At 34.7% G+C, this 27944-nt stretch overlaps 1 protein-coding gene across 1 annotated transcript; it reads right to left on the bottom strand.

Annotated features, from left to right (window-relative positions):
* Nucleotides 1–62: 62 nt before the first annotated feature.
* LOC149778489 (uncharacterized) lies at nucleotides 63–26493 on the bottom strand. The gene is made up of 13 exons (XM_089938344.1): nucleotides 26252–26493; nucleotides 25387–25555; nucleotides 18965–19077; nucleotides 17145–17270; nucleotides 16288–16464; nucleotides 13201–13316; nucleotides 11942–12059; nucleotides 9932–10108; nucleotides 9033–9137; nucleotides 8245–8477; nucleotides 4617–4785; nucleotides 2724–2858; nucleotides 63–436 (listed from the first exon to the last, which is right to left on the bottom strand). Exons 1-13 carry the CDS (start codon nucleotides 26319–26321, stop codon nucleotides 153–155), a joined length of 1992 nt encoding a protein of 663 aa, XP_089794470.1. The 5' UTR covers nucleotides 26322–26493; the 3' UTR covers nucleotides 63–152.
* Between the last annotated feature and the right edge of the window lie 1451 nt (nucleotides 26494–27944).

Below are 27944 nucleotides of genomic sequence, written 5' to 3'. Positions count from 1 at the left end.
AATAATTCAGATGTAACAAAAACAACAAGAACAAAAGAAGCAATCAACAAAACACAATGATTATAATGCCAATATTTTTGTTGGCTATACTTGTAATCGTGATTATATTATTTACAAGCAAAATCTTGCAACATTTATGAATTAAGAACCCTTTAGTGCCATGGGGTTGTTGTAGAGAAGTGCGAAGCTGCGAAATTGTTGTTCATTTTTATCACAGAGGACCTCGTATGCTCCTTATGAAGGCGCTCTCCAACGGGGTCGTGCTTCACAGGTTCGAACGGTCCTTTGGATTGGAAGAACTTATGCCTCACAGTTGGGTCTTTCTTTTTAGACTTTTTCTTGGGAGACGTGATCCTAATTGTATCATCAGTTGTGCTGGAATTATCTCTTTCAAGACCAGAATCTGGCGACTCTTCTCTATCCTCCTTCCACTCACCTGATGCATCCGGTAAAAGAGCACATTTTATTTCAAAGAATCATAAGATGTATATGTGAAAATCCTAAAATGTACAGACTTGTGAGTTTGATAATTTGTAGGAAAAAATTACTGACTTTCAAAGACATAAATAATAAGATCCAGTTGGAAAATCAAAACAATTTATAATGCAATTATGCTAAATTTATTTATTTATTTAAGCAACTGTGTAACATACAGAGAATTTCGATTATTTCATTTGTCTTCCATAAAATGGATTGACGTCTAAAGAAGAAATCTAATAACGATGTGCGAGTTTTTATTGTACTGTGAATAGAACGATGATTTATTGAAGTTAGTGTGATAATAAGACTATAAATATATTTTTATGAGATCAAAAATGATATGTGTGAAACAGTTAGTTTTGTGCTCACAAGTGCATATCACATGCAGTTTTAGAATCTACAATGATTAGAAAGGCAATAAACATTAAGGTGATATCATCCCTAATCCACATAAATTGTACCTTATGTCCATCTAAACGCCTAGGTCTAGTCGATTCAATATAACCCGTTTATTCGCCAACTCCGACCTGGAATTTCTGAAGTAGTTGCTTAGACTGGATATCGAACGTTCTACGGAAGGGAGGTCTTTATTGCTTGCTTTTGATGGTGGCCGTGCAACAGAATGTTGTGTTTTCTCAGAAACACTTGGTTGTGCTCTCTCAGAATAACTCGGTAAGGATATGTCTATAGTTTTGGGAGCTTCTATGGATATACTATGTAAGGACCGTTCACTAAGGGGATGTTCTTTCTTCTTAACAGTTCTGAGTTTTCGTTTGATTTTAGTTGGCGATTTTGCCGATCTCCTGCTTACACTCGACAGGGACCGTTTCAGATTGAATGGAGGAACTGTAAGATAAAATCGAATTCGAGATAGAATTTAAAGGTAGATTTTTTATTTCGTGTTATTTTGGTTAACGCGGCTTGATGGCGTTTATATACATGATACAAGTCTACTTTTTTAAACGTCGTAACTGAGAGAGCATGGGGAAACGTTAAAATCAGCATATTTGCGACTTTGTTGAAAGAGTTAAAGAAGCACGCATTCCATCACAAAACAAATTGTTTCTTTACGCTGTTGTACACAAATCATTCCTACAAAAACTTTATACGAATTACGGATAGTGTCAACTGAAGGGGTCATTTTACAGAGTTTGTTATTAATCCAGCTTTGACAAAAAGCCAATGTAGAGTAAGCGTTGAACTCTTGATCAACACGATTCGAAATTGTATTAAAAATCACACGAGAAACGAATTTTCTCGGTAACTGCTTGACATAAGGTTCCGTTGTTGTCACGTGGAAAGGTTATATTTAGACAGATTTGTAGAAAATGTTTAAGATGGGTAATTATGTTTGAAGTATTTCCCACCTACATACATAGTAGTACACTTTACCATTGTATATAAATATTATTGATATAATTGCTGTAAGTGTGCTGATATAATTTAAATAACTAATTTTGTGCACACCATTGCACACCATGCACACTTCTAGAATACACAATAATTTTTAAAAGGCAAACTTTGATGAAAATATTCTCTACCCTAAACAAAAATATACCTTATGTCAGTTTCATTGGTTAGGTCCATCCAATTCAACACAACACGTGTTAATGCATGCTTGTTAAGAACAACATTCACAAATATTTATTAGTGACAGAAAGTGGTTAATATCATACAGAATATTTATCTGCCTTCATTTTGTTCCAGTACCTTGAAATCTTTGAACTGGCTTATTTTACTCTTAGAGCTGAATCACTATAAAAACGATCTAACAAAAGAAGATTGTAGATATGCATGATAAACAGTCTACTTTGCGACTTAACAAGGGTAATTATGTTAAACACGTTCCTCTGCGAATATAGCATTGTTGCCAGCATGTTACTGTCCACATTTCTAATATTTTTGTCTGTAACTCTTCCTTTGATGAAACACGTACTGATTTAGGCCTTGGTGGCTAACACTTATTGCTCAAAGTATTTCAGTTAGTTTAAACATAACGTAAAAGGTTATAAAGACTGGAAATGATGAGAAAGCGTACAAATGAACAATCATTTTCGAACACTAGAAATGTTTGTCTGATGACATCAATCGACAATGAATCGCAATGTATAAGGAATGCATCAAAGGCGGACAAAGAAAACGTTGAATTGCAAGTTGGGATTAGTATTCATTAGTAGTGTTATTACGGCACAAATAGCGCAAATTAGAACAAAATGTTTCAATTGTACGTATAATACACGTACCTTTGCTTTGCGAAGAATATACAGATTTGGCTTTGGACAATGTAGTTACTGTTTTTCCACGTGTAAGCTGTGGAGCCTTTTTCTTTGGCTTACTTGTTGTGCCGGATTCCGCAGCTACAAATTCAGTCATAGACCCTGTGTTTGTTACAAGAAACAATTATTGTATAGTTCGATATATTTAAGTGTAAATCTATTTATCCAGCTAGCTAGCTATATTTCTGATATACACTGCAATCTTTGTTACCGTTGTCCATTTATCTCGATGTAGCATTTGTATTGGGCTTTGAAAAAGTAAATATGTTCAAATATAAAATACAGTAAAGTACATATTTGCAGTCATTGAAGCCTTCGATATTATTCATACTAGATTGTGTCATAATGTAACACCATTAAAAGCTGATCTTCAGTTTGTTGACAGTCCTTTTTGTTTCTGGATAGAAACTACACTAAATTTCTTCTTGTTCTCTACTACTATAGTGTAGCAAGCAACGAAATGAGACAATGTGCAACGTTTCTCTCAGTCCCATTTCCATCTGTTAGCTAAGATTTATTGCTTTGGGGAAAGTGCGATGCAAAGGAAAAATATAACATTTTACTAGTAGCGAAATATGTAAATCATGCTAGACTATTTCAATAATGTATTTGAAACTTAAATGTTGTCCCTGTGCCGACCACATACCCCCCCCCCTCTCTCTCTCTCTCTCTCATTATTGTCCAGTACTGTTTTTTTATTACACTGTTGTCAAACCAAAATATATTGAAATCTTTGCATCATGAAGGGAGAGGGTTAACTAGGTTGCTTAAAATTAAGCCCTATCCCAATGTATCATATTTTGTCAATAAAATAAATTCAAACCAGCTCCGAAATTTTGTACATTCAGTCATCTTGTCACACCAGTCTATTTCCAATATACTTGTCATGTGTGTATTAAAATAGTTCTGTAATAAAACAACAAATTATAGTGGTATTTGGGACGTTTCTCTTTCACAGAAACGTCTAATTGCCGACTGAGACGAAATATATTTGAGGAATAACAGGACTGATTTAACATTTAACTCTCATGAACAAGGCGTGGAAAGATAACCAATATAAATAGGGCGAAAATGTAAATTGTTTCGTTTTTCTCTTTTAAAGCGATAAGTATATATTCTAGTATATAGCTACTTAGCAAGTGGACTTTGAACAAATACGTAGTACTATGAAAAGACAGATCACAAATCACCTTAGTCAATCTTTTAATTACGGTAGAATTGGGAATTTAGTTCCGTGCTTTTTATAAGTGTGAATTACCAATGTTTTGATTTATTTTGAATATGATAGATTTATTATATAAACATAATCTTTATGAAAAGTAAAACGTGGCGATAGGTGCAATGAATAGATAATGGATAAATGTAACCTAATTTCTCAAAACAGTTGCCATTTTAGATTCAAACTTGACGTAATCTGGCATAAATATGCCAAATGTAAGCAGACGGAAGAATCCTAAAAGCTCTTAATATATTCGTGTGATTATAAACGCTATGAAAGTTTTCTCAAAGACTCGCAGACCGCTCAGAACAGGAGAGTTTTTGTTCCTTCATAACCTGCTGTGTGGTATTTTTGGTGGGCTTCGAACTGCTTGCAGGGTCAATACAGCCAGAAAGGTCAAATGGCAAAATAAACTTCAGCTCCCTGTTCTTCAAGATGTGAAGTTAGGACAAATGCTTATCATCTTATCTCTTAACATTGTATATATTATAGAAACTCGAAATGCCCTATGTCTATAATCTGCAATCAGAAAGAAATCATAAACAACGTTGACTGATTAAGATATCATAATCAACTAAAGAGTGTAAACAGGATAGGTGGTGTATGTAAAACTTTTAGGAATTGCATACTAGGGTACTCACTTTCATCTGCCTCTATCACCGTCATGGGGCCAATGGATGTCTTTCCGCGAGCAAATTTAGACCCCGAAGCTTTTCTTGCATTACCCTTGCTGATCGTGGTAAATGCAATGGATGTGATGGACCGGGTTATTTCTTCTTCTGCCTTGCTCCCTTTTGCTGATGTTTTAAACTGAAATATTAAAATCAAATTAATTGTATTGTTTGACTGTATAATACAAACCACAATACGGAGTTTAATACATTGCAAATTAACTTTAGTTGCATGTTGACAGTGAAAGAAATATGCCCTATATGAAATGGCAGGGATCCGTAAATTAAGTTCATACTGTCATTCTCGATATCCGTCAGAGACTGTTTGTCATAATAATACTAGTCAAGAGACTATGTGATGAAGAAGTCTCTAAAACCACGTACTTTATAGACATACAACGTCATTGTTTGTAGATGTTTCATCAGATGAGTATGATGCTTAAAGCTCCGTTTTAGATAATATCTTCAAACAGTACATTTTTCATCTCTTTTTCGAATATTTTCTGAAGATTAAAAATCAGTTTTTCTCGTAGAATTTAGTACATCGAGTTAAGCATTAAATTTAAGGAGGAGTTACATTGTTGTAAATTATCTATATCATTATCTCTCGTAATGTTTGATATCCGGTATGACCACATTCTAGAACAAGTCGAAAGCATGAAATCCCAGTTCGCCCTCGCGGTTGTTTGAATTTCCTGTGATAGAAAATGTGCGGTATGATATTTCATCTTTTTTTTTGACTGTTCATTAAAATATCAACAATTCCAGATTTAGAGCAAATTATATCAACTATTAGAAATTGTAGATACGTATTATCCTAACAAACAAGGTGAAACCTATTTTATACTCAGTGGTGTCTGGAGAAAACTGTATCATATGTGGTGTACAGCAAAAGTACTAGCATCTCGCCTATTTGAAGAAGCAAAACAAAAATACCATCAACTCAACTATTTTTACCTTGCTGTCTCTTTTCACAGATTAGTTTGTAATAAAAAATCGTTTATTTTCTTTAAGATACAGATTAGTTTGTTTGTAATAAAAAAAAATTGTTCACTTTCTTTTCTGTTATTTTTAAATGTTATGAAATTACTGAAGACTTGTAGGCATGGACACGTGAGAAAGAATGAAGAAGAGTGATTACTATTAGGTCCTTCATTACTTCTCATCATTAGTGATGACAAAGTATCTGGGATACGTAATAGAAAAAATCATAAATTATGAAACGTCTGTTAGATTGGCATTTTATGAAGATTTTAGTTGAATGCGTTGCTGAAATTTTATATGGCGTGGTGTAACCCTTTTCTTCATGTTTAATATTCAGCGAGTTATTGTAAACTATGATTAACCTAACAAGATGGTTGGAAACTCCAAGATATCACCCGTTGAATCTTAATAGTCAAATGAAGCTGCTAGCAGTTAATTTAACCTTTAGATCAAACGAATAGTAGGCGTCACCATACCACAGGGCTATAAGTCAAAGCTTTACTGAACAAGGTTAGATGTTGTAGTAAGGCGTAACATTGCTCTATAGTTACTACAACTCCTGTTCTAATTCAAATCTTATATTTATATGAATGCCAAATGGAAACATAATTTCTCTCTCCATTTTTATATTTTAAGTTTATTAATGATTTATAATAATTGGGATATCCTCCGTGAAAACAATGATTTATCTCTGTCATAGGTGAAATGTGATATTAGATTTAATAGCAGCAGAAGTGCGATTTTCAAAGTGTTTTAAGTCAACGAATATACATTTTAAATTTATGTCACCGATAAAAGAAATGATGTATACGGGTAGCTATAATAATGATTAAAAGCAAACTCGATAGACTTTAAACAACTTACCTTCGTCTCTCATTTTCAACATTCGTTGTTCAAAATGTTAAGATAAATTATACTTTCTTGCATCTACTTAAAATAAAAATGGTGAATGTACATAATCAAGCAGAGTGGTGAGCGAGATATATACCATGCACAATCCTTTCTTGGCCCTATGAAACCCTGAAATTCTTACGGTTCATTTGGTCTCAGTCGCTATGCCCGTTTATTTGAATATTAAAAGGCAGCAGATGATATTTGGTGGTATAGATATGGAGTTTTCTGCCCTTGAGTATGTTGGTCACAACTTTTAGCAATCAACAGTATTTGTACTGATCTTTTTGTATCATAAAGAAAATACTAACACGATAGATAAAGGCTAATATTGGCATATTATTGATGTGATCTTCATCGGAGCACGAAGGCGGAATGCCAACCCCAGATGTTGCATTATTTTTGTGTGTTGATGTATGCAATGTATTACAATTGAAGATCAGGCAAAAGGTAATGACATTAAACTCATAAGTCGAGATTTCCGGAAACTCACTCAGTGATATGACATTGATGTAGTGGATACATTCCTGTCCAAGATGCCGACATCGTGACAGGCTGATATGCGAAACAATGAATTTGATGGTGTCTCCTGAAATAGACTGCAAGTACCTGCCAGTGTTGTCTCATTTATTATAACTTGGACTACAGAATCACGCAAATGACTCGATAATTCCTTGATACTCATCTTCCTTTTCATTTCTAGAATTAAGTTTTCTCCCAATGATGACTCGTATATTTACTTGTATAATCAGTAGTAAATATGTTATGCCAGTTGCAAAAAAATGTTTCAGCTAGAGTATTATCAGCACTTTGATTTCTCTCGATTTATAGGAAAACAATAGCAGTTCACACCTGACAAATCGACAAATATGGTGCAATTCTACGTGCTGAAGAAAATGAACATGGTTTGTCTGTTAATTTCCTATTCAAAGTCGGAAAATAATCCCGATAAGAGGCTAATGTCATCTGAAAGTCACATTATAAGGTACATTTGACTTCTGCCCTAATTTTAATGCGAAAAATACAATATCCTTTCGGTTGTATGCAGTCATTCCTTCCACGGTTTTAAGCAAAAATATGTGAATTATCTTTCCTCACGAAAACTGAAACTGTTACAAAAGTAACTTTAGTGTAACATAAAGTAAGCACATAAGAAATAATTTTTAAGAATTATATTATCATAGAGATAGATAGGTTTTAAACTTAAACAAGTAAAGCATCTAAATACAGCCAGGATATAAATTTTATTCTATAAAACCGTAGCCATACATTCAAAACCTCAATTTAAAAGGCCCAGAAAATTATACAGGACGAACAATGATTTATTTAATCGTATTTCGATGTAGAATTGTTATATTTTGGAGGGGTTTATTCCAGTTTATAAAACAATGTTTTGTATGCAAAAACAATGTTCAAAAATGCAAATTTCGTCAATCTGGAAAAAAAAAACAAAGAAGCAAATATGGCGATGGAAACTTTTGGTGGATGGAGGAAACACAGCCAAATCAGCCCTCCATTACCACTCAAAAACAAAACACAGCAAACTTCATGCGGACGGCAAATTACTGTACATTGAATGCATAAGAATCATGGGTAATATCCACTAAAATGAAACCAGACTATCTTTTGTGGCTTAATAAATGCAAATGAAAAGGTTTCTTGTACCAGACTTTACCTCTTATTTGTACCCTTTGTAAGTGCTAGATCTAAATTTAAGTCTAACCTCGGCGTTACTTCTAGAGGATAGTACAGCTTCTTCCAAACTGGGACCAATAACTGATCCTGTCTCCAAGTCAGCTACAGTTAAGCCACCATGACGGATGGGGCCTCCATTTGCTATTCCATTTGGAATATGCTTTCCATTAGCCATCTGCTTCTCTCCCAAAATCCATGTTCGTTCTTTCAAATTCAGCATCATTGAGGTTTCTCTCATGGGATCGGGAATTCCATTTTGTCCTGAAGAAAAAGAATGTTGATGTTTGGAGTATCAACAAAAGAGATGATAAGCGCATTTAAGAATCCGCCTCAAATCTTGAATTATCTCGCTTGCCTTTGAGATCTTCGCAATAGCGATGTTTTAATATCTACAAAACTGTCACAGGAACAGCACTTTGGTCAACCATTCAACCATTAACAGGATGCATATGCTATGGTATCAGTATCTTGTGCTGACGGTATAATTAAGAATGCAATCTATAAAGTTCTTTGGCTCTTTTGGACTCAAGCAACACTTGTAAATAATCCATCTTTATTCAATATGTTCTACAGGCAATGGAAATAATGTAGTTTATAGTTGTCGGACGATCAAACACAGATCCAAACATGCAAACAAGACATACGGCTGCTTTTTAACATGAAAAAGGTTTGTTGTCAACGAATTCAAAAGGTTGATTATGGGAAAGATCTTGGATTTTCATCAGTTAGATCTAAAATCGTATGCCACGGATTTAGTATTTATTAAAGACAGTAATTATTATTATCAACTGCATATAAATAGAAACAGAGGAATACCTTTCTTTCCTTTGGCCTTATTAGGCTTTGCCTTTGAGTCTGGGACAGGATCTAAGGAAATAGGGGCATCAAGTTCCAGTGACTTCTCCGCCATTGGATGATCCTCTGTACAAACAAAGAAATCGTAGCAATAGTTGTTTTGAGTTTAAAGCCATTTCTCAGCTCAAGACAGGCTACACAAGTTGGACAATATATTGGGTAGAAGAAGAATCGGGGAAAAAATCCCGATAATACCCACCCACCCCCGACCAAGGGGAGCTACTGGCTGCTTTCTCATATACCTACATTGGTCTAGCCCGAGTATCGAATCCACGCGACAGAGGTGAGATGGCAGTGATCGGCAATGATGAGCGCTTTAGACCATCTGCCACCCATCAACACAATAGATGAGATAAATATATAACAAAATTATCTTTTATTATTGAAACTATTATTCTGTATCTCCTCGCAGGAACAATATGATAATGAAAATGACGATGTTTTTGATGATGATATTACGGTGTTGCTGCTAACAATGATCGTGCTAACATGACTGTGGTAACACTAATGATGATGATGATGATGATGATTATGGTGATGATGATGATAACGACAATGACGGTGATGATTATAATCAACACCATAATCATTTGCAGCTTTAGTAGTTTTGTTATGTGTCTTGCTTAATATGACATACTGATTTTATCTTCGACGCTGGCAATCATACTACGGTGAATTATTAAATTTACTAGAATAATTGTTATCATTACTTATTATTATTATTATTATTATTACAGTATCCGTAGCTGTTATTGCTCTTCTCGTAATTGTTACATTTTATACTGTTTTATCCTACGCATTGTATGTAAAACAAAAATACAAACTGAATATAGAAAATATTTTTTTAAAATCTGTCTCACCAACTTCCAACTGTTTCTTTGCTCTGATTAGCTTATTCCTCCTCCTAGGTGGCCACCAGCAACAACAGAAGTAGATTATGAGGATGATAATGATGATAAGGATGATAAAACCCAGAACAAGTCCCACAATGAGCCCTGTATAATCTGTCTTAGACTTTGTAGACGTCGTCGGGACACCTGTTAAGTATATATATAAAAAAAAAATCCCTTCAAATCTAGCTGTATCTTCTTAAATTGAATATGAGACAATTCTTCGAAGGAAATATTCAACTGCACTCTGAATATTAGATATTTTCCATGAAATCTGAACGTTATTTAGATCGTCTGTTTTATCTTATGATAATATCTATCTCTTTTGTCAGCCCAAACTGGCCACGTTGTAAATTCTTTTGTCATATCTGCCAGGCCAGAAATTCTAATAGCATCCAACGTACACAATAAAACAAAACGTTTTAAAACTCCATGTGAAATGAATCAAAAGCATCCAACGTACACAATAAAACAAAACGTTTTAAAACTCCATGTGAAATGAATCAAAAGCATGAAATCTTCCATATGCACCTCATACTTTTAAATTACAAGATTTCTCTCTTAATTGTCGGAAGCAAAGTTTTGAGTCGTATAAGATGTAACTATAAATATACCTAGGTCACTGAGATTCTCATGACTTGCTAATATTCATATTTATGACCCAAAAATTGATTGTTTATATCGGATATAGTATGATGCTAAATTTATATATATATATATATATATATATATATATATATATATATATATATATATATATGCAATAAACTGACAACGCATTTATCTTAATCAATCCCTGACCCACGTGATCCCTTGCAGGATCCAGTGCACTTGAAAGGACTGTTATTTGCCATATGATTAGTATTATATATATATATATATATATATATATATATATATATATATATATATATATATATATATATATATATATATATATATATATATTTGTCGATTGTAGATCATATGTTACTAGGGACTCTTATCAGCTCAGGTATTAGTCTGAAGTCTTCTATGTGGTGGCTGAAACCAGAAGGCTAAGGATACCATACACCATGCATAGGTGACTATAATCATAACATCTATTGCAAGATTGCTTACTAGGAATCAGTCAGAATATTGAAGGGTTGTCAAGCTGATCGGAATACCTGAGGTATTTCCCAGTGTTACAGGAAAAAATTCGAAATGTCTCCATTCTTAAATCACCACCTTTTCTCATAAAGGTTGCCTTTTTTATACATCCTATGTGAATTTCGGGTTATGGAAATGACCATAACATAGAGTCGGTCGACTACTTACCCTTGTGTGTTCAAGGAAGGAGTGATAAATCTTGGAAGGAAGCTTTATTTCTAAGATCCCTTCAAGACAATGACGATAAAATTAATTTTGAGAAAACTTTATCGAGCTAACGAAAAGTCGTATTAAACTCTTTAAAAGAAACCTGTCCTGAGATTCCTCACTGCTAACTCAACCACAGATTTCTAAGGCGCACTTACATGTATCTGAAAACGGAGGGAAAGATAATTTTAATATTACATATCTGGCAATTGTATTGCTCAGATAAAGATATAATAATGACAAACAATTAACATAACATAACTCCATCTTAGAAGAATGTTTGGGGAGTTAATGAAAAACGAATAATGACATGCAACGCTTTTTTAAACTGAGATTTGGAATTATATACAGACAGCGGTCATCTTTTCTGCCCACATTAATAAATAATGCAATGCTTCGATTTACTTTAGTATCGATGCATTCTTAGGTAATAAAGCAATTTTGTTAGATATGTAAGACTTCATTAATTTGTCTTTTAAGACTTCTTTTCAAAAAATCATAGATGGTTTCGATATTAGACAGAAAATGGTTTGCTTTATGTGCATTCTTTATTCCTTACATATACAGAGAAGTCAAACATTAAGCAATCAGTAGTTTTTCCAGCCTTGGCTGAGAGAGAGAGAGAGAGAGAGAGAGACTTACAATAGGGTGTCATCGCAACTATAGCGCCTCCTGTAGGAAGCGTTGTGGGACTCTGTTGATTATCACAATCAGTGGGTTTTATGCTCGCTATTACGTTACTTCCATTGTATGCCATCGCCTGTTTGAACACATATATTCAACTATCAGTTTCTATATTCAAATGCATACCAAGTAAAACATTTCAGAAATCCTAAACAAGTTTAGGATTTTATAATAATCATAGAGAAAAATTCAATTTTATCAATAGGAATTATTATGTGCCTCAGTTATTTGGATTAATTATGTTACTGTTATACGCGGAAAGTATGATATCTACTAAGCAAACATTAGAACCAAAATATTTACTTATATATTTTTGAGTCATAAAATAAATGGTCCAGTGGAATTAAAAACAATAATAATATGGATTTCTCAGTTCATTCTTTCTCTAAAACTTATATTTATTTAATGTATGTAGATATAAACATAGCTAAAACCAAGGATTAGATTAGACTCATTGCCTGTATTCCTAAAATACTTTACGTTGCCCATACAGACTCAAGATGCTGACTTTTCCACGATTCGTATTTGACACCTAGCTGAGATGACGTTTTCAAAATTACAAACTAAAATATCACATGTTTTTAAGTAGGGTATTGAACGTCACTATCAGAAAGTGATGCCGAATAAGTAATGTGGGTTGGCGAAAGGTGTTTAATTACGATTCGTGTGATGGAGTCCTTGATATGATATTTCCTGCATGTAACACCTATCTCTTAATTTCCATGTTATACTGTAGTAAAATTGTTGATGTTACACAAGTAATAATCTTACATTTCACGTCATCCGAATGTAATTTTTGTTTTATGACACATTCATAAGAAATAATAGCAAGGACTAGCTGAATCTTGAAATTGTGCTCAACTAAATATTGAAATGTAGCATGACTAATTTGCTAGTAATTTTGAATTGTATGCATGCTACGGCTCGTAAAACAAATATTCATCAAAGTGATACATGATTAACACAAAGCATCAACTCTCAACATAATCAAAACTTGAGATACAGACTCAGATCCTACAATGAACAAATCCCATATTACTTTGCAAAGATTAAAGTCTGCATCGATTTTTGATCCAAAATTTCAAAAATGTATTCAAATTAAGTCAAGCTTATTAGTTTCATCATCGACTGGCTTGAATAATTCTTTGGAAATTGATTGAGTATTATCATTATCCTCGGTGTGTGTGTGGGTGTGTGTATGTGTGTGTGTGTCATACCCAACATGTAAATCTGTAAGTTGTCGAGCCGTCCACACTCGTGTCAAAGTTGTATGTTGTCACATAGGTGGTAGAGCTACTGGATAAGGTAATTATACAACCAATAATACCACTAGCTGCAATAATAATAATAATAATTCATTGTCATCGTCATCGCACTAGAATAAAATATGAAGACATCGACTATCTCTTGCATAAGCCGGGAGAGACACAAATAATGCCGCGAAAGAAAAGAAATATTGTGTAGTTTCTCCTGAATAAAATAGCAGTATAACGAATCATGGTATTGCAGTATTGTAGGAATAGCGAGAAAATAAATCAAGGTAACAAATGACACTGGCACTTAATTATAGTCGAAAGGACTCAAAGTAATTTTGTCTAACATAGATTATATGCATCTACCAAAACCTGATTCTGGCCAGAGCGACATAACAAATACGTGTTCCATTTTTGAGTAAAGGTTATTCAAAGTACTTGTGTCAAAAGTAAAATTTGATACTTAAATATTAATAACAAAATTAACAATATTTGTATAAATGATTTCTCTCATAAATACTACAGATTTTTGCACACTACAGAACGGATCGAATAATATTGATTCTTCTAGTGAGCATCGAATGTTTATCTTTTAGTTCAATCGTTTTAGGTGGGGTTATTTTTTCAAAGACAAAGCATTTGATGACTCTTGATGACTCGAAATCCTGTTTCACCGCAAGATAGAGCTAAAGTTTATATTTTATCCTTCGGTACAAACACAGCCTCATGTCAGTGAACAGTTAATGTTTATCCATAAGACATGTTACCCTCCAATCGATTTTAAACATTAGAGACGTATCAGCCAATGAAAACTTTAGTCATTTGTCAATAATATAAAAGCTCTTACTAGCCTACTGGCTGGCACGTGTTATCTCCAATGCATCATATGATTATGACAAATATTTATTTCCCCTGTAACGATAGGTAAGTAACAATCGTGTCCAGTAGGGCGGATGTGATTGCTTTATACTGACTGCTGGGAATCGTTCGTGTCTGGTACGACTGACGACGATTGTTTATGTTGATCTGCGCCATACTCACTAGTGTTATCATCTATTGTAATTTTGCTTCACGAAAAGTATTGAGGTAGGATACATTAAGGAGTGAAATGTGTGACTTTAAAGTTGCTATATATTCAATGTTTATAATATATTATGATATGATATAAAATGTGTTCATATGAACGTTTCCCATAGAAACGAGAAAGGAAACAAACTCATAAACCTTTCCACGTTTTCCTTTTTTGTTTGGTTCACATGAATCGCAGAGTGCGTGATAAATACTCGAAATAAAAAATGTTTAAAATTTATTTTATTTATTGACTGAAATCTAATCGAAGTTGAACTGTCAATTGAGCAAGTAAACACTGCATTTTCTCGTATTTGCGAACAACAGCAATGGTCCGTAAGCCGATAAAATAGACATAATGAAAACATATTTACCTATAATATACGATCGTGTCAGACAAAAACAGGAAGCATTTGTTGAGGTGGTGTGTCACTCACTTATTAGCCACAAAATATTGCTATCACTTGATGTTTCCATTATTATGTATAATGTTTAGGACGTTGAAATGCTTATACTTAAGATTTCAAATCAAATGAATGCTGTATAAAAAAAAACTTTCGTCCATAAGAGAGAGTATAAGGTTAGTCCTAGTCCGATAAACCAACCCCACAAATCTGTGTTGATACTGATGGACGATATTGTGTGTCTGATGTCACCTGTTTATTAAAATATGCAATTTTGTTGTATGCAAATCATTCCAAAACAAACCCACGTACAGTTTAGACACATACCGGTAATTGGTAACAGCCATATCAAACGCGAAATTCAAAATGGCCACAGGACAGATGGTTGTGCTATTCCAGGTGGATTTACAAGTCACCAAACATATGATTTGCTCAGGAAATATAATCTACATGTCACCAAAAGAACCCTTCAGCTGACAGTAGCTGCACAGCCACGAGAAATACAGGTAAGTGCATACAATATACATCGATGTGTGCAGCGTAATTTGCATGCAGATAATTGCAGCTTTTAATGAATATGTGATATCAGCCCCTCACCCGAAAATCAGTATCATCACGGATGAAGGGATGATTTTTGGGCCTAGGTTAGTCCATGCGCACTGCCTCGTGGAGCAAGCATTTTTAGTAAAATTGGCTTATAGCTGCCTTCGGCTCTCTACAGGCTATAACGAATATTTATAACACAAAGTTTTTTCTCACTGGGCAAGGTTCTAACAAATCAGAACTAATAATGGAAAGGTCCTTTTTGTTCGTACATTATGTGTTGACGAAATTATTGCAAATTATGGCTTAAATTATGTCGGTATTTATTGGATGAAATATATCTAGATCTGTGTAGCCGTGAATATTGTAGATTTGCATACAAAACTGGTTAATTGTGCCATTTACATTAATTGCAGCTTAAACTCTGTGTCTCGCATGAAACGAAAAGCATACTGAATTAAAACACCAACATATTCAACTTTAGTAATTAGGCTGCTTCTTGTCATTAATGAGGTATGTTATGCAAACTATGATCCTACTTGAGCCATAACATCCGATACCAGACAAAACTAAACTGTTTTCCAAAACCGACTAGAACATGTCCAAAATGACCCGAATTAAACATGTACAGTAAACACTGAGGCCTGAATATCGCAGTACAAAATAAAACTGCACATACAATGACCGAAGACTGGTCATGAATGATCATTGTGGTTTCTGGATTTTTCAGTTTTTCTTTCTTTCAATGGTCACCTGACACGAATAGTTGCGTCGTTTAGATTATGTGTGTCTATATTAGTTGTGCAACGATTAACGATTTTCACTAAATTATAAGAAAAAGTATATATACGCTCAAGCTCATTGAGGGGCAGAAAAATGTCAAGATATTGAGCGCTTTAACTGTCTTTGAAAAATTGTGATCAAAGTGTATGCGCCTGATACATCTTCAATATTAGACTCCATTCGATACAACGTCCGAACGTCTTGGGCACATGTTCCACTACGTTAATTATAATTAATTGCTAAATTGACCTACCTGAGTATGCAATTCTTTGAGAACACTGGGTGTAGTTGAAAGTTATAACAGACTTATTGGAACAGACATCCATTACTGTAGTATTAGTACAGTATGAACCGGTGGTATCTGTATACTTGTAGTTGTAATTTCCCAGCATTACATCCGGGCAGGTCACCAAGGCTGAGTATCCAGCACCTGTAAGACAAATTTAAATGAAGATCAGATGCATATGTAAAATTCCGAATGAATGGGACGAATTTGACAGAGCGCTACCTGTGTTGTCGTTAACTTTGAAAAAGTAAAAGAAATTAATATGCTAAATGATTGGGTGACATGTTCAGCACAGTAACGATGGGATAAGCGTCAAATATGGCAAGACTTTGACGTCTCTTGAACTGCAAGGAAGTACAGCAAGTAAGATGTTAATAATATGGAGAGACACAATCCGCCAGGATTCTTTTGCGCTTTGATCACTCTCTGTGATTCATCATTCTAATTTGTACAAAACCTCTTACGATCAATATTACGGTAGTAAAACTTTAGTCTTCATGATAATGAAGAATTCTAGTGAATAAATTCTGCTGCTGATTCAAAACTTCACAACTGAGAAATAAGACTTGTGTTTACCGATCCTCCAGATTCTGCAAGTAAAGCCCCAAGTTAGTTCATTTTCTTCTTACTTTGCAACACGTTCGATTTAGAATCCTGCACATAATGTATGTCAAGGGCAATGTAACTTCTCATCTTGTTACTCCTCTGTCCTAAAAGTCTTTTTAAAGAAAGTAAATGGCAATGGGAAATGGTGATAGCTATAAACTAGTCTTTACTTGGTCTGTCTAAATCAGACAGTGTCTCATCTTTAAATATGCACTCACCACTTTTGACTAGAGTGTGATACTCCGATACATCCACGGTCGTCTTGCATACTTGTGAGGTCGAGGTCACAGTTGTGCCGTTCGCCAAAGCAACTATTCTCTCGCCGTTAAATCCAGTTTCCTTATCTGTTAGATTATGGAAATAAATTGCGATTACAAAGGCATTACAAGCATCTGCCTTCTCCGTTTAAGTTATAGAAGCAAATTGCGATCAGAAAAGCATAAGAAACATTTGCCTTCCCTGCTTAGATTATGGAAGGAAACTACGATAAGAAATTATAGCCAAAATTTATTTACTCTCTGGCGATTAACCAAATGAACGTTTATGTTGGTTGTTTTTAGGGGGTTGTTGTTGTCTTTAAAGGTACTTTCAGTATCTTTTGATTTATCATGGCATCGAGACAGCCAACCCTAGCTGGACTGCTCGGATAACGAATTCGCAGCCCATACAAGCACGATCCTCTGCTAACAGAGCTTACATGGTTACAGAATGTGCTGATTTATAAAGTACAAAACAAAACAAAATGCTTCAGAATTTAAAATGGTGGGAATTATTTGTTTTCCAGAGTAAGTAGTAGTGACGATAGAAAATAGCAATTAAAACAGATTTTTATATCACATCACCTTAATTTATCCGTCAAAGCACTATAGATTCTCTTAGAGAATTCTATCACTTCTTATTTTCTCTGTGAATGCACTAGACATTCTCCTAGAGAAGTCTATCATATCATTTTCCTTTTTCTATCAATCGACAAAAATAAATACCGAAGTTGTTGAACGCAGATATTAAATTTAAGACAGTATTTACAGTTTACAAAAGAGAATTCTGATGAACAATTACAGTTGATAGCAAAAATCAATAATAGCAATAAGAAACTGTCGGCCATTGTATTTTATGATTCTTCCTTTTGTACAAATTTTAAATGAAAAAGAAAGACAAACGAAAGACTGCAAGCTTCAGTCAAAACGTCAAATCAAATCTACATTTAGGGCAATGGCAGAGTAAAGCTACCTTGCTAAATCTGTTTTGGAAAAGCTTTGCTAAGTTAAGTGTGCGACACACAGACAAGTCTTTGTATTACAACTTCTACAAAGATATCATTCATAGCTGAACCTTTCAATAATGGGATCATTTTTGCCTGTTATGTAGCTACGTCGCGATCCTGGTTCACGTCAATCACCAATAGGTAACATCAATACTCCACTCTGAATCATTAAAAAATATCAATACTCCACAGCGAACTAATAAACAACAGCAATACTCCGCATGGAACAATGAAATAACATCAATGCTCCGCATGGAACAAATAAACAAGATCAATGCTCACAGGAAACCAATAAACAACATCAATACTCCACAGAGAACCCACAAGCAACATCAATGATTCACAGGGAACCAACAAACAATATCGATACTCCACAGGAAACCAATAAACAACATCAGTATTCCACCGGGAACCAACAAACAACATCAAAATTCCACCAAATTGTAAATTAAATAAACCTTGAATTTCGATTTTAATTAAAAAGTACAGTTTCATATATTGTATCTGTGCATGTTGAACTACATGGGTAAACATTTAATGCCAAAAGGGTTATCTTAGCTATTTCCGGGTAAATGTGACGCAAAAAATAAATTGGGACCTTAGTTTCATAAATGTGTGTGACGTCAGTGCATTTTCATTGTCTATGACGGACGGAGGTTAAAAGAATTCCATACAAATTCGTCATAAATACACCCACTAAATGATAATTAGGCACTGAAAACGTTTGAAAGACGCCGAGGACCCGTTATTTCATGTGCCATGAATGCAACTTACCCGACTGTTGATAATAATAGTAGGAGTATGACGTAACAGCCCTCATATCAAAGCATATATAAGCTTGGTAGTATGTGGTAGCCCCTGTGAATGGCACAAATGCCTGAATTGATCTGAAAATAATAACGTTAGTATTTAGTTTAAAGAAACATGTGAGATTATGTAAAACTATCTTAAAAAATCGATACAAATGAATTAAAATAGACATGGACAATAAATATGTGAATTAAAAAAGCAATGAAAAAGTGGTGAAGTAAAGCCATTAGGTATGTAGATGGAATTTAATACTTTATGTAAACGATTATCTCGTGAAAGACAGCTCAAGGTGGAATGATATTAACCATCAATTTTTTTCATCCACGGTTGTTTTAATGAGAGCCTAGCATTATTACAGGCAGGGTGAAATTCATTATGTGCTTTAAAATCACATTTAATACGATTATAGAAGAATACAGAAAGTAAGTTCAATAAACACCGTAGAATTCATAACTGCTGCTGATCGGAATTTGAAGAGGATATCTTCTGGACATATACGCTGCATTGATTTGGTGAAAATAGTCAATAAGAAAATCAGCTTTTGGTAAATAATTATTCTATAAATAGCTACTGCATTTAATATAAATACACTTGTTTAAATAATATCGGTGTTCATCTCTAGAAACGACCATACTGGCAAACACATAACATGACGGCGAATTATAACTGACGACTCACTTAACTCAGAGGTAATCACGCACACTAATTACAAAATAAATTTCTTGTTAGCTAATCATCAAATTTTCTTAGAGGAAAGATAGAAAAATTATACAAGTTTTAGTTTGTACGTGTCATATAGTAAAACAGGACAAAGTGACAGATCATCCGTTTGAATTTTGTCGCCCTAAACCTTGCCTGCTGCACACTAGCCCTCGTCAGCAGACATCGGGTGACTGGAATCCCACATTAACGGTCGAACATCAGACTAGACAAGGATGATACAACTGATCATCGTTGTCTAGAGTGTGCATACGAAAATGGACCGTGCCTCAGCAGATAGACAAAGAAGAACAGCTCTGGTTGTAGCAAACTGCCCATATTTAGCATCCAGAAAGCCTCACTTAAATGAAGAAGGAAAATTCACCTAAGCAGAAGCCGATTAATCCTTCTTCTGGGTTCTCAGAATAAAAGCAGAGGGAAGCTGGTGTTGGGTTTGCCATGTAGCCAGCAAGCTCGAAAATCTCATAAATGGCATGAATGTCAGACCAATGCAGATGAGACACCGATCGTCTGAAAAAAGACATATCTATCATCAGTGCCTATGCAGACACCAACTCAGATGAGATTAAAAACAACATTTTTGAAGATCTGGAGTATTTTATCGCTAAGTACCGAAGGCAGACAAGTTCATCATCCTTACTCATTTCAATGCACGAGTTGGTACAGATCACCGAAAATCGACAACTGTCATGGGAAACAAATACCTTTGGCACATGCTACAGGAAGTTGTTTTCAGCGCAGTTCCTCATTAGAATTCCGGTGCTGTAGTGTGTGTGTGTGTGTGTGTGTGTGTGTGTGTGATTTGGATTTTTAACGTAGCTTTCACAATTACTCAGTCATATCGTTACGATGTCTGCAGTGTGGCAGTTTATAGTGATGTCTACCACTGTGGCATCATGATCCCAAAGACTTACCAAAGACTTACAAAATTAGTAATAACAGCTTCCTCGCTTGGTGCTCAGCATTAAGAGGTTAGTGTTAGGACTGGTCGGCCTGTTGTCAGGATAATGTGACTGGGTGGGACAACATGCTACATGTCTGCGGCATGATTCCCCAGTGCTAGACATCACTATAAAGTGCTACACTGCAGGCATCGTAGCGATATGACTGAAACATTGTTAAAGCTACGTTAAATATCACACACACAGACACACACACACACATATGCTACAGCACCGGAATTCGCATGAGGAACTGCGTTGAAAACAACCTCCCATTCAACAACATTCATCCGCATGACAAACCGCAACAAGACCTCATAGATGCACCCACATACCAAGCAGTGGTATCTCGTCAGGAGTAGAGACAGGCAGAATGTCTGAAATGCGAAGACAATGGAAAGTGCAGAATGCTGGACTGACCACAAGCTCATGGTCTCCAAAAGCTCAATATCCAGAATCAGATAGCGGATGACCACAACGGAAATATGTGCCAAAACGTACTAAATGTCTCAAATTGAAACAGGAGCATGGTAAAGAAGAATTTGACTAAGAAATGTGCAGTCCACAAGAAACAATTGGTATGAACTCTGAAAATATTGAAGAAAACTGGGCATCTTTCAGAGACTCCGCGTAAAAAGTTGCATCCAAAACCTTGGATCTCAAGACACGTAAACATCAAAACTGGTTTGATAAGAACGATGCTCTTATAAAAGGACTACTGAATAAGATATTTACAAGACAGCACTTCATCATCTAGGAAGGCAGACATCAACAACATCTCGAGAACTGAGCAATGTTAACTGAGAGATTCTCTAACGCTGACAGAAATCGCCTTGTATATCATGTCGAACAAGGGTTTCTGCCTGAGAGTCAAAGTGACTTCGAGAAATAAAGTGAGACCACAGACATGATGCTTGAAGCTCGTCAAATCAAGGAGAAATGCCAGAAACAGAAATACAAAATTTACATGATATTTGTCGACCTGACAAATGCCTTTAATAGAGTCTGTCGTGTGTGTGGGTCTCTGGAAAATCAAGGCAAAAGTTGGATGCTCTTAGAACATTCATCAGGTTTGGAAATCCACGATGGCATCCTCGCTTGTGCCGTGGTCGACTATACGTAATCTGACCAGTTCTCAGTCACTAATTGAGTCAAGAAAGACTATGTGATGGCCCCAACCCTCTTTAACATCATATTTTCTGCCTTGCTTACTGATGTCTTCTGTAACAATTACACTAGGATCAACATCAGATACCGGACTGATGGACGAACTCTTCAAACTGAAAAGACTACGGTGAAAAAGAAGTTGCAGTAGTCTATTCAAATCTGATTATTGTATGCATCAGAATACAAACGATTTCTCTTCAGCTTGTGACAGTTTCGGTCTCGCGGTCAGCAATAAATAGTCAGATGTGATCACCAAACTGCACCATATAAGCTTTATGTATAGCATACCATCACAGTAAATGACCAAACCCTCCTGGTACTGGACACATTCGCCGATCTCGGCTATACACTGCCACATCGTCCAAATTCCAAAAGTAATAACAGCCATTGTCAGAAAACTAACAAAGTGTAGGATCAGACTTAATATCAATAACTGATAAGGAGAGGATGGCTGATATGATCCAATACACTGAGGTTCTCACACGGGCGGGCATCCCAAGCATCCACATTCTGCTAATGAAATCACGAATGAGATGCGCGGTCAAGTCAACAAGATGTCGGAAGAGCGATTACTAAATAACATCGCCTGAGGTAGGCCGAAGGAGGGAAAGCAATCTCATTTGTCAGAAAGAAGGCGTCAAACTCCCTTAAGTTATCCTTGTAGCACTTTAACTTTGTACCCGAGTCATGAGAAGCTCTTGCACTGGATTGCTCTCTCTGGCGCAGTCTCATTCCTGGGGCTACAGACTTTGAACTAAGGAGAATTGCACAAGCTGTGCAAGTGCGCAAGTAACACAATTCTTATAACAACAGGGCGTCTTTTATTGACCAAACAACCCCGGAGGCAGCTCCTGTAAATGTGCAACATACAGTTCAAAGCGCAAATTGGCCAGATCAGCCACTAGCGACATCAAAGTAACCAAGTCAGTAATGATGTCATGGTGACCTTTAAACATGCTTTAAGCCTTTTTGCAGACCATCCGTTAACCAGCATTATAACTTAACTAGCAAAACACTATACGGGTTTCATGGTTGCAACGGAGTTACTGATCGTAGCGCCTAAAATTATCTCCCTTAGGTCCAATGCGCATGCCCACAAAAAAGTCCAGTTCCGGATAGTTAACCGTTCTACACATGGTTAGCGAAACATAAAGTCAACAAAGGAAGGTATCTTAGCTGTAGATCATTATGGTTAAACCGATGAATCAATTATATATGACAAACATCTTTTGTTCATACCTGAAGAATAATTATAGACATTAAATCAGATAATTAGATTCGGTGTCCATACTTACATTATATCAGATAATTAAATAATATTTACTTTCCATACTTAAATGATATCAGATAATAATTAAATTAAATACACTGTCCATACCTGATAATTAAGATTCATTATCCATAATTTCAGATACAGTTGTAGGAACATTTCACGCTGCTTTCCGATTTTAAACATTTACTGCACAATTTTGGTTATATAACTTTAACGAAAACAATCTTAACAATTTGCATTTTTCATATGTTGATATATCCTTCTTTCTCAGTTACTTTCGCAAGGTAATAGTTCGTTTATAATATGAGTTAAGAAAGTTATAACACAAGTTCGATAAGAAAATTATAACACGAATTCAATACGTCAGCTGATTTGTAATGCTGAATATTTTAAACTAGAAAGTTTTTTTTTAATGGAACACAGTATTTTAATGTATTCAGAGGAACTTAGCAGAGTAATAATTACATTAGCTATCATAAATATCGTACAATATTCAGATTAAAGAACATGCCTAATGACGTTTTTGTTTTTTTGTTTTTTTTAATTTTCTTTTTGACTTTTGAAACATCAAATATAGGACGGTACATGCAATAACTTTCAGCATGATTTTTCTTTGCTTATGCTGACACGTAATAACTCTCAAATTTGCTGGGGTCATTAGACAACATTTCTGATTGCCGCCAGCAACTTCATCTAGAACAGCCCGCTTAAAATAAGTTTAATTCTGTTTAACTTTCCTTGCATCAAATATGTAAGTCTTAAATATCCATTTATTTCACAGATTCCGTCATATTACTAAGGTTAGCCTTTTAAATCAATATTGATACACTTGACCGGATGTAAAATTGCAAACATGTGATTTAAAAAAGAGACTGCTTGTAAGAACATACTCTACATGTCAATAATAAATGGATACTCACAAATATTCATATTTATTGTCTTTATCTATCAGTCACTCTTTCTAACTTAGTCTCATTTTATACTCGTTTTTAACCAGAAGTATGTTTATGTAATATACGTACGCGAACACATTCATTCGAGGATATACATACCCATGCACCAGATAAAAGAAGACAGTTATACATACAGACAGACAGGCAGATAGGTGAGAGCCACAAATGTCCTATACATGCATAGTGTGTCTAACATCGATATTTCTCTAAATTGTATACTCTGAAATTTCCAACTGTTCAAAGAAATAAAATTAAAATAATCATCAAGGAGACTCGTACGTGCGCCTGTCTGTTCAAGTGTAGTTGACATTTGTGCATTTTGAAGAAAAAAACTCAAGTTGTTTCATGAAAAATATAATGAACATTAATAGAAAAGCAACAGTCTAAATCAATAATAATAAAAACCTTAAGAAGTTAGAATATTTTTCTCGTTGTCGTTCATCCTCCATTAACTGCTTTGATTGAAGCTGTACAAAATAAACATATTATCATTATTCTTCAAGCGAGATAACTTGCAAGACCTTTTTACGCAGCGATAAACTTTCGCAGAATCAAATAATACAAACTAGAGCATAAGATTGTAATGAAAAGATAATGAAGTTCTGAAATGGGCAGAGAATATTTATTTGAAAGTTGTGAGCAGCGCAAGTTAGTGAAGAAAAAAAGATGTAAAAATAATTGATCAAATATTGATAGAATTCCTTTTAAAGATAGTGAGATATCGATCCTGCTTACATAATGTGAGCGGTCTGTCACATTTTCTTGATCTACATCTGCCATCTTAATTGACTGAACTATCCGGAAGTGAGTTGCACCGATATGCCCTCTGGTGTTTTCAAGGGGAGATACTAACCGTGAAACCCCTATAAACGTTGTTATGTTATAAATCAGATCCCGGCTTGACAGTAGAAAGTGTGAAGGCTTGTGTGTTCGTTCGTGTGTGTGTGCGTGTTCATGCAACATATTACTCTATAACTAGTTAGTCTTACATATGCACATTATTTTGTATATTTGTTTCAGCTAATCCAAATGAATGTATTTTTATATTGTACAATTTGTATGTCCATTTGTCAATGTAAGGACGTCTTTGCTTTGGGGCGGATCAATAGCAGTAAAATAATCATTTGTTTCCAAATAGAATGTTTTTATTAAGGATATGTGTTTTAAAATAAATATGGCAAGTATCATCAGAAATCTGTATCCAATTACTTCTAATTGTATCCAAGTACTTCTAATTGTATCCAATTACTTCTAAAAATTTTTCCTACAAAACGTAACCTAGAGGGAAATGTCTAAATATCAATATAAGGCATTTGATAGAGAAACACTTACTGCACAACATAGAAGTTTTCGGAGTTCAAAACGCACGTAAAATTCGTGCCGGTACTCCCAGTTATGATTACTTTTGTCATATAGAGGTAATTAGATCCAATAGTAAAAGCCCCGTAGTTGCTGCTTGTCCATGTGCCTTGTAATGCGCTAGGGAAGGAACAGGCACCATCTGGTAATAATAATAATAATAGTAATAATAATAAAAAACAGCACCACCAACACCAACAACGAAAATAGCAAAAACAAAATAGGGTCCAGAACATTCAGGATGTAACAAATGTGTAACTTAATATTGAAAAGTTATTAAAGTGTTAATATTATATCGCACTGACCTTATGGTTGTATATTTTGTTTGAGGTCCATTTACCAATTTCAACAGTGTGCGTAAATAAATAATGTCCAAGTAAATTAGGTCCTATCGGAATTGATAGATGAAAATCCCCGGATATTTGTATGACATCTGGAGACCACTGAAATATTTTGATGATGTAGTTTTGTTACTTTGGTTCATATGTATCCATATAACAATTTTGATTACTGTTAGTGAAATAGGGTCTATGAAATCGTGGGTTTAACGAACGAACGAACACACGAACGGAATAAATGAAATATCCCCCAACATCGTTTCTTCGTGATTTTTTTATATAAATGTGCATGCTCATTTCTTTAAAAATATATAAAGATTTTTAAAAATTCATTTAGAAATTTAGATGTTCTAGCCCTTACTGGTATATATTTATCCGAAGGGGAGATAAGTTGAAAGATATATGGTATTAATGGTTAGATGGGGGGGGTTGGGGGGTTGGAGAGAGATCGAAAATAATAAAATTAGGTATCGAATAGGAAGATAATTTTCACAACTTACCGGCATGTACAAAGAGCGATGTTAGCAGAGTGAGTATTACACTCGTCCTCATTATTAGAATAGAACACATTCTCTGTCCATTCCATGAGACATTGTGTAATGAGCAACTGACAGCAAATGAACAAGATGACAAATCTATGAACGAAATTAGCCTCTGTATCTACATGGTGAGCAAAGTATACTCAAAGTTCTGTTAAAAACATTGTCCATGATAAATTAAAGAAAACAATGTAGAATTCATAATTAAATCCCAAGTTATATTATGTTTTCATGTGCCCTTGTTATGTGTTAACGTTTCCATAGTGTATACAATGAGAAATATCAGGCGTATAAATGTGTCACACCAGAAAGAATAACCTCTCTACGCTTATTTCATTTTTATTGTTAAATTTATGTCTTTTGAAATGTATAATGTTTGAAACCCAAGCTATAGAAAGCGTGCCACTTTTGTCTTTTCGGCATAGCCTGAAGTATTTGTTGAAAATCAACGTTGCACCTCATAGCTTTGAAATATACTCGCAAAACTTTCTTTTAAAGAGCAGGTGTTTGGATATATATAGGTCGCAACCTTTATAGCATAAAATGTATAAATTAAATTACAGCAAACTATGTCATATATAAATAAACACTTTTGTCAGATAAATTATTAATAATGGCATGACTGAATTCTGTGATCAGAGTTAATTCATTAGGAAAGGTTTGTTTGTCAATTCAAAATGTAAAAATGACGAAAATGGTGTATACATGAATAGTTATTTTTACATAATAGAATACAAGCTAAATCGTTACAAGTCAGAATTAGTATGTATATTAAGTAAAAATAAAATATCATTCTCATTTTGAAAAATAAAAACAACTGACATTATCTTATAGAAATCAAATGAGATATAACGCGTTATGAAATGTTTGTCTTTCAGACTGGTTTGTAAACATGCAACCTAACATCTGTTACGTGTACAATTTAAATTGTATTATCTACAACTGTTGCGATGAGGAATATGTTCGCTGTGAAAGGGTTCAGAAACTAAGCGATAACCTAATTAAATGTGTTATAGATGCAGATAGTTTCAGAATTCGGCTTACGACATGAAATAAAGGGCAAACCACCCATGCAATATGGATCACTGATTGTAAATAGAGTCGTCAAGAGATTTGTGTATTATCGACGTTTGCCGTTCAGGACTAAAGGTGATACGATAACAGTTCTAATGCACTGTTGACTCTCTATTGTCTTTACACAGTGACTGAACTAATTCTTACTTGTGAAACAGATGCATAGTAATTGAAAGGGGCATAATTAAATAATAAATACGCATATACAATGTCGCTACATACATTATCTAGCAGTCTTCTCGTATATTATTCGTGTTTTGACCTTGCATTTCTATGTAGAATTTCAGTAGGTTTAATGCATATAGGAGTGTTAGTTTTCGCTCCACTGGCGGATGGGTTGCTGTCCACTTCCTGGCCCTTCTTTCAACTTTCTATCTTTTCATAGTGATAAAACATTGGCTGAGTGGCAAGGGAGGAAACAAGGCGTTATATTTCATTTTACGTGGCATGCGTTCAATTCTTTGCCACACCGCGATAAAACTTTACTCAGCACGTCGAGTGATACATGTTACTTCATACTTGAAAATAACCTTTACTCAAATTAAACTAGAAATGTGCAAACAGAACTCATTGATTCCTC

This window comes from Sinohyriopsis cumingii, chromosome 17, assembly GCF_028554795.1.
Source record: "Sinohyriopsis cumingii isolate HCF-2022 chromosome 17, ASM2855479v2, whole genome shotgun sequence".
Taxonomy (NCBI): domain Eukaryota; kingdom Metazoa; phylum Mollusca; class Bivalvia; order Unionida; family Unionidae; genus Sinohyriopsis; species Sinohyriopsis cumingii.
This window is presented reverse-complemented; position numbering and strand designations above follow the sequence as displayed.